Source organism: Notothenia rossii (genome assembly GCF_949606895.1).
Source record: "Notothenia rossii genome assembly, chromosome: 10".
Lineage (NCBI taxonomy): Eukaryota > Metazoa > Chordata > Actinopteri > Perciformes > Nototheniidae > Notothenia > Notothenia rossii.
The window spans coordinates 53530321-53539153 of record NC_136908.1 but is presented as its reverse complement, the minus strand read 5'-3'; the positions used below and the strand labels follow the sequence as shown (position 1 = coordinate 53539153).

General features: G+C 40.5%; 1 protein-coding gene across 1 annotated transcript in view; it reads right to left on the bottom strand.

Annotated features, from left to right (window-relative positions):
- Positions 1-8833, bottom strand: part of ano2b (anoctamin 2b) — a gene marked incomplete at its 5' end in the record, with an annotated part of 56117 nt that extends 47284 nt beyond the window's left edge. Inside the window, 2 exons of the mRNA XM_079655681.1 lie at positions 2744-2919; positions 8797-8833. Of these exons, the coding sequence (XP_079511807.1) occupies positions 2744-2919; positions 8797-8833 (213 nt within the window). The remainder of the gene's footprint in view (positions 1-2743; positions 2920-8796) is intronic.

Genomic DNA, 8833 nt, shown 5'->3' with positions numbered 1-8833 from the left:
CCTAGCTAGTGTCTGTTGAAGAGGCTTCATTTTTCATGACACAGCTGTCTTACCCTACCAGACACCCCAAAAACAAATGAGTTTGAGCAGACATTATGAATGCACTTCAGAGTCCATTAGTCCAGTCTATAAATTACTTCAGTTCCCTTTGAAGACGCTCATAATGCCACTGTAACTTTTAATTGGATTGTTTTTGTAACGAGGCGCAATTACATGGAAAGAGCCAAATATACTCCAAATGTCTGCTTATGACCTAATTTAAATAAGTGCAGAGGAGCAGCGAAACACTATTTGTGCTTGCCAGTGCAGTTAAAGGTGCATTTCATGGTTACTTTTTGTCTTAGTGTTCCAGGTTTAGTGAATTTGGCCCTGAGTTGGTAAACTTGGGATTCTAACTCTGATTTCCCTCACATACTTGGCATGGCTCTCTGTGAAATGTATCTTAGATCTGGATGTCATTTAATATAGCCACATGCTCTGTTAGTTCTATAGCCAGATTAGCTAAAATATTTAAAGGCCCCACCATGGTCCATTCATAAAGGTGGTTTTATTTAATTAGACTGATTGGAACTCTTAGGCATCCACATTCTGATATCTTCCTTGCACTTGCCGGATGGAAGTAGTTACACCTTTTATCATTTTTTACATGGGCCAGGTGCAAAATCCCATAATATTTACGTTATAATGAACCACGTTAACTTAGCACCATTTTATCTGTTTTGAAAATTATCAGTTTGGAATTGTGCCCTCAAAAATATACACCAAAAAACCCACATGTAAATACCACTGACTATAGAAGTTTGGTTATGATGGGATTGCAGTGATTTCAAACACAATGCCAGCAACATCAACCAAAATGAGGTCTTAAAAACTGTTCTACAACTGACTGTGCATCCAGATTAATTGTTAGATTTTTCTCTTGTCTAAACATGATTTTTTTGCATCTTAGCACCTGTCCTCAATTCAATATTTATATCCATTAAACGTTGTGGAAGTGCTTCTCATTACCTTCTGTTTGCTGACTTGGACAACCTGCATGATTATCCTAATGTTAAGATGCTTGTTTTGGTAAAAGGTTCTCAATCATCATTGATAATGACAGCACAATGTACCCATTTAATCAACCACAACATAACTCAAAGAAAATAAAAGATGTGCATTTCTCTGTATCCAATTCTGTCTGCATCTTTATAGTTCCCATTAGTCAAAATAAAGTTGTTTGGTCCCACTTGCATTGGAATTTGATTTGGCAACTCATTCAACTTGGTTGTAAATCTTTTTCAACCTCTCCTGTTTTCTGATTCCCTTACAGTAATTTCACGTGTCGTTGGGTCAATCAACGGTAGTAAGTTACACCAACTCTCTCCGAATACTTTACTGTTAACAGCATGGCCAAATGTAAAGTGTGAGAGTGGGAGGATGACCGATCCTCAGTGCAGGAAAGGATGGATACTGGTGTACTCACTGGGATCTTGTCTTCTGCTGGGGAGTTCGGCATGCTGGTGCGCTTTAAACACACACACAGATTCAGAGGAAGAAGAAGGAGTGGAGAGGGAGTGCAAGTTGGTGGTTTCCGCAGTAAAAAGCAGCTAGATGCACCATCACCACCTTCGTCCCCATAATGCCTAAACTCCAGCTGAGCTCCCCGCTGTTAGTCCACAGGTCTACTGCAGCCGCGGCTCTGCGCAGCGCGGCGCATTGTTCCGTTGGAGAAGATGTGTCCGATTTCAGAGGCAGCGCATAATGTGAGCAGGCTGAGCGCGTGCTGCTGATACCATCTCTCCATCTCTCACACTGTGGGATCGGAGCTGCCGCGCGCTTTGGCACGGAGCATACCACACTGTAAAAAGTGTCTTCAATATGTCAGGTGGTCTTGATGCTAAAAGATGTCGTTCTGATTTCTTGTTGGCTTTTTTCCATACGCACATCTCTGTCACGGTTGTAAACATCTATATTATGTTATGAGGGCTTTCACCTGTTTATAGATGTGTTTCTGTTTATGAAACATACACCCTACATGTCACCTTCAGAATGGAAAAAATAGATCCAACAACTTGCCATTTCAAGGAGATCTTTTACTGTTTAAACAAAATATATTACAAATATTACTCATATTTGAAAGAGTGACAGGTGAAGACTGGTATTTTTTGCAGTGTGGTAGCAGCCCACTGATATTACTTGGAGAGAGACCTGAGTTTTCTGCTACGCCACAGTCACAGAAGCAACTAGTGTAAGAAAGTGTATCTGAAGCATTGCTACAGAAATGTGTCCCAGTTATATTTCTGTCTTCCTCATAATGAGGAATCATTCTACCCAACAGAGATATAAACCATATAAAACTAATATCAGACTTATAATAGTATTTTCCCTGCAATAACATTAACCTTGAGCTCATGTTTTCCCTTCTTGGTTTCAACGCTCCCAAACATCCAAGTTAACATTTATCTTTTCAAAGAGACCAACAATAAACATCTTGAAAAAAGAAACCTTGCAGAACAGCGGAGTCCTCCATCATTATAACAGATTTTAATGAGATCCTTTTTATTTTATGCTTAGTCATGAAATGATGAAATGCTATGCAATCCATTACCCATGCAGGAAATATTACATGATTAACTTTTGACTAGTGATTATGAGCAGGCTTTAATGCCAAACTAGTTCCCAAATTAGGGGAAAAGTACTTAATTATGTTGTTGTTTGTGGTATTTCTGTACACTCGTCCTTTCTGTGGTCCTTGAATTACCTTCAGCAGAGTCTCTGATTCCTCAGCGCAGACTTCCTCTTTACAAGAGGACATGGGCTCCAGTCCTATTGAGGACACGTCCTTGGTCAGTTGATACAGGGCCTCGCTGTGGATGGAGGAGGACTCACTGAGGGCTGTGGACCCTCGTATACAGCTCGCACCATTAATCCATGACTCTGAAAGATAATCATTGTGGAAATGAAATGATTATCACTCAGGGTATAGCATCCTGAAAACTCATACTGTGTGTACAAAATCAAAGGTCTATCTACTGTAGGGTCCAGGTTACTCTGGGTAAATATGTCCCACCAGGGACCAAACACTGAAGTTACCATGGCGCCTTTTAGTTGATCCAGATTCTTTTTGACATCTTGTCCTCTTTTCTTTGTCTAGCCAGGGAAAGTCAACCAGCCGAACTAACACTTTCAAAGCTTACTTCATATTTATGCACCTCAGAATTGTTGTTAACTGAAGAATAAAAGAGATGGTTCCTCCAAAAACATGACTGTAATTTTCACACATTTGCAGGAAAATATTTTCAAGCTGTTAGGTCATTAAAGCATACTGAATCTAGGGCTGACGTCACTTAAAGTTAAAGTGGACCTATCATGCTATATTTCAAAAATATATTGTAGGGCCATATATAAAACATGTCTATTTGTTTTTTTTTCAAAATACCAAATAGATCATGCATTTTAGCCATGCCTCATTTCGCTTCTATTTGCCCTTTTCCAGCCCTGTTTTTGCAAGGGCTGATTCTGTGAGAAGTCTTCTTCGCTGCTTTTGTGGCAGGACTACAGCGCCACTTACAGGCCTGACACATGTACTACGGCATCTCCAGCGCTTTCGAGCGGTCTCGTGTGAACGGACACGTCTCGTGTGAACAACACTATTTCGGGCTGACGTCAACTCGGATGGAATATGTGTCCGCTCGTTGTAGCCCAGTTTTTAAAAGATTTAGGTATGGAAGAAAAGAGAGAGGGTTGTGTTTTCTGACACTTGGTGAGTTCCCTGACACACCGGGGACACATATATTCATGTATAAAAGACGTACAAAAGTGCATTTTGCATGATAGGTCCACTTTAAAGACCCTGTGAAGTGTGCACCTGTGCATGATCTGTTATGCTAATACGTATAGTAATGACCAAAATTGTCCATTGGAACCCATATCAAAAGACGTTGGAATAGCAACGAATTTGACGAGTTTTGAATTTTCCGGGGAAATCTGCAGTCGACCTTCGCCTTCGTGGGCGTGGCTTGCGATCTACTGCGTGACGTCACGAGATGGACGCCGCCGCACTGTTTACATTCACCACCGTTCATTTTTTCTCTTTTTCAAAGTCGAATTTCTCAATGTTTTTGAGCTAGTATTTTCCTGGAAAGTGTGTCGGAGTCGACTGGAAGTTATTGCCAATCGAGAAAACCTGACAATGGAGGCGACAGTGAAGAAAGAGGGATGAAAAACACAGGGGAAACGATGCATTGCCGCTGGCTGTAGTAATGTCAAGTCTGCCGAAGTGGCGATGTTTCTGTTCCCAAAAGATGAAGGTGAGCCTGGCTGGTGTCATTGTTTCGTAGATTCTTTGATTGATCATGATAAATAAAGGCCACTGGTCGATTCGAGAGAGAGAGAAAGAGAGACTGAGAGAGTTACAGGGTTGTTGTTAGCATCTGGTGCTAGCTCGGAGCTAACGGAGATTAGCTGTTTCAACAATAAGGAGAGGGAGAGTGCTCTCCTGTGGGACTGAGAGAGATAACGTCAGCTCAGGGAGGTAAACTGCAGCCTAAGTTATCTCAGTGGGTTTGGTCATCTATGTAAACAAATATTTCCATCTATGTAATATTAGTTGTATAAAATAGGTTAAGAAATCCTTCCAATGTTTTTTGATTATTGAAATATATGTTTCATATGAGTGTTGAGAGCTGTATCCATAAATCTCTTAATGTTGCCCTCAAAGTGCACCAGATTGATCACTTTCCTCATCTATCCTGTCCGAAAAGCTGTCCAAATCAATCATTTCTCTCACACTAGTATCACTTTCCAGAGTCTCCGCCATGTTTACAATCGCAACTGGGTACATCTTGTGACGTCACAGCCACTATCGTCTGCAACTTCCGTTAGGCTCAGACGGCAAAATTAATAATTCATTAAATCATTAATTATGAATTATTAAAAATTATTTTAGCCATGAACAGGCACAATGATATGTAAGGAATGAAACTGCCATTTCATTTTGGTGCAAAAACATGCACTTCACTGGGCCTTTAAGTTTAAGTTGCTGCTGTATCTTGAGTTTTGCAGGGAGCCCTTGCCAGCAGAGTGTCTCTGTTCCTGCCAAAACATCGACCATCAATACTTTTATATGTGGGGGAATACGCTTTTTCAACAACCCTTAAAATCCAACAGACAGTTCATCAAATCTGCATATAGCAGCATCTCTAGCTCACTGAGTGACACCTTTAATCACATTGATGTAAGCTTTTAAAAATATATAAGGAAGTGCACGGTTTTACATGAAAGTTTCAGCTCCTTCTCCAGCAGATGTAAGAGTTTTCATCCTTGGAACCAACATCTGTAGAATATTGTTGATATTACTCTTGCATGTACAGTATGTATACAGAAAAGACATTCAAATAAAAAAAGTCAGAACATTTCACAGCAGCATGCAGATGACAGTGGAGTATAAGATTTCCACAGAAGGTGCATTAAAACTTAAGGCACAAAGGTCTCCATTCATGTAGAGCAGATTGCTGTAAACCAATCAGAAGTTGCAGAAATGTTTCCTTACCAGAAGATAAAATGTTTTTGATTAACGATAACGCCTAAAAACATACTAATTCTTAAATGATGAGATAATTTTGTTGACAACACCTCAAACAGCTGCAGTCTAAATCAGTGAGCTTTTAAGATGCAATTGGTATATTTTCTCGGCTTTAGACAGAGCCAGGCTAGCTGTTTCCTCTCAATTTCAGTCATTATGCTAAGCTAAGCTAACTAGCCACTGACTGTAGCCTGCTATATAGCAGACGGAAATGATCGCAGTAATCATCCTCTCATCCAAAATGTAAAACTTTTGCTTTAAAAATGCTTCTTTACACAACACATTTTCTGTATCAAAAAACATATTAATGTAAAGACTGCACGGAACAAACACAGTTCTGAATTTAAAGCACGAAACAGCTCCAGTGCAACATTCAGGGATGCATTGCTCAGAGGCAACTTGTGGAGAGCATCGTCCACTTTTCTCACATGTATTTTCAAAGTAAGGCGTGCAGGGATACGATGGCAGTTCCCTCATCAAACCTCAGACATGTAGCCACAAATATGCAAAGTGGCCAAGTGTAGCTTTGTTTCACACTGTGCAAATTGAATTGTGTGTCAGTCAATCTGCATCAAAGCACTTCACAAAGGACAGAAAGCCAACCTCTCAAAAGCACGTCTCGAAACACAAAGGACTCAGTATAATACAGGGAAAAGGAAATGGTCGTTTTATTATGTGCACGGTGCAGGGAAGAAGAAGAAGAAGAAGAAGAAGAAGAAGAAGAAGAAGAAGAAGAAGAAGAAGAAGAAGAAGAAACACTGTTGCTCTCAACGTTTCTTCATCTTTATCAATCTGACTGCTTTATTTAGGAACCGCAACAGATTGACGTTTTTATTATAAGGTTACTATGTGTGTGTACTATGTGTGTGTATGGTTATTTTAGGGATACAGACAGCTGTAGCCATAGTAACGCACCAGGCCACGTGCTGTGCTCTGATTCCAGCACCACGGACAGCTCTCTCCGTTTCATCTCTCTCATCCACCTAGGTTGTACTTTACAACACTTAAACATAGCCTATTGTATTAACAAGGTCAACAGAGGGGAAACGTCTAGGTATTGAAGCATTGAAACACCTTAAAGATAAGATATCTATGTGTAGATGGCAACAGTTGTGTTTCTCCTCCTCACAGCAGCGCAGTAGCCTGGAGGTTAGAGAGCGGGCCAGCAACTGGAAGGTCGCCAGTTTCAATCTGGTGGGAGGGGATTGGATGAGAAAATCCCTCAAGCATAAATATAGATCAGGGCATCAAAAATGAGGCTCTGTTGAATGTTTCTGGATTGAAAATAAAGTATAAAATCAATTAAACAAAAGTATTTGGTTTTCTTGGAAATAGCCGTTCATAGTTCTTTAATTTACAGATGTGAGAGAAGCTTTTGGAAATATTATTCTAATGCATTTGTGGACGATCCATCTTGTAGAACTGTCACAATGCTTTATTTAGCATAACGTGTGGGGAATCTGTGAAGATGAATATTTATGTCACATATACATGGTGTGCTATGTTGCATTTTGTCACTAAATTGGTTCGATGTTATTGCCATATACATTAAACTACACTCTTTGTGCATTATGCAAATATTTTCACAAGATAAAATCTGCAAACCTGGAGCATTAACAAAGCATTGTGAAATCCACAATATTTCTTAATATTATCAATTTGAAAATATGTTATGGTTGTTGTTACTTATATTATATATGTATTCTATGCAGCTTTTACATTCATGTACGGATGTTTCTCAAGGTTTTCCCCCTCTGTTATGACTATGGAGCTGTTTCCTTCTATAATAGGTCCCCATTGTGTTTATGTCATGCACATTCGATCATGTGGGTGACACACAATCCTGTTTCACACTCTTCCACTGATGTACAGGTGGTGGTAATGTGCCAACAAAAGACAAGTAAAAAGAAAAAGACTGCTACGCAAATGTTTTATAACCAGGGAAATGCATTCAATACGTAGGTGACACACACAATGCATTTTGGTGAGTCAAACCAAATGAATAATTTTTGTTTAAATGTGCACAGATAATCGGGATTGGTCCAGTATGCAACTCATACAAGTGTGATGTGGAAACATGAAGTTACAAAGTGTGCTAAAACAAAACACTTTGTGTCTAGAAGATACATTTTTGGAGTTCAACATTTCTGACGAGATGAAGAAGAGTATTGTCTTCAAACATAACTGTCCATACAACAGCCCTGATGGAACGTGCCACATGTGCTCTTCTAGGTGAACAATAGAGAATGCCAAAACAAAGCAGTGTGTACAACAGCTGGGATGTCATTATTGGCTAGCGGCTATCGGCCATCTCCCATCAAGGATATGGTAAATGACTTGCTTATATAGCGCTTTATCAGGTTTTTAAGACCCCTCAAAGCGCATTACATACTACAAGTCATCCACCCTTTCACACCTCATTCATACAGAGCAGTGGAACTCTTGGAAACTAACATCACACATGCCATCGGGAGCAACTCAGGGTCAAGAATCTTGCCCAAGGATGCATCGACATGTTGACTGCACAGTCACCGGTATTATAATGCCTTTGGAAAATGAAACTTACAGGAAGGCTCAATAGTATTCCTGACGTCCAAGAGCTGCCAAATCATCAGTTAATATCAGCATAACAGCTTCGTTTCGCCTTTGCCTGACAAGGCTTAGCTTAGCACTTACCTGCTGCTAACCTAACAGCTTCCTCTGCTCACTTACGGTAAAGCACAGCATCTATGTAAACTAACCCAGTTAACTACCCTGCCTGAGCACATGTCTCAGATAAAATAATGCTTAAAAAGTGATTGGATCCGTTTATACATAAATAATAATAATTGAATAATTTCTCCAGGAGACAAGCTGAGAACATGGGGATCACTTTTTGTACCGCAGAGGGCCCTGAATGAATAATCAGATTAAACTACAGCAGCCTCACATGCAACTGTACACCGCTGCCTGCTGAAGAGCTGCCTGTTGACGGCTGCCCACACGGCCTGCTGACACACACACACACACACACACACACACACACACACACACACACACACACACACACACACACACACACACACACACACACACACACACACACTGGGGGGATATGGGAAGGGACAATGGGCGGGTTACTCTACGGTGGTCCTGTCTAATGTGTCCTTTTTGTTGGCTGAGAATCCAGCAGGGACAGGAAGCACAAAGGAAAGTCCTGGTGGGTTTCCTATAGTTACTGTGGCACTCACCTGCAAAGGTAGAGGAGGGGGTTTTACGGAGAGCCAT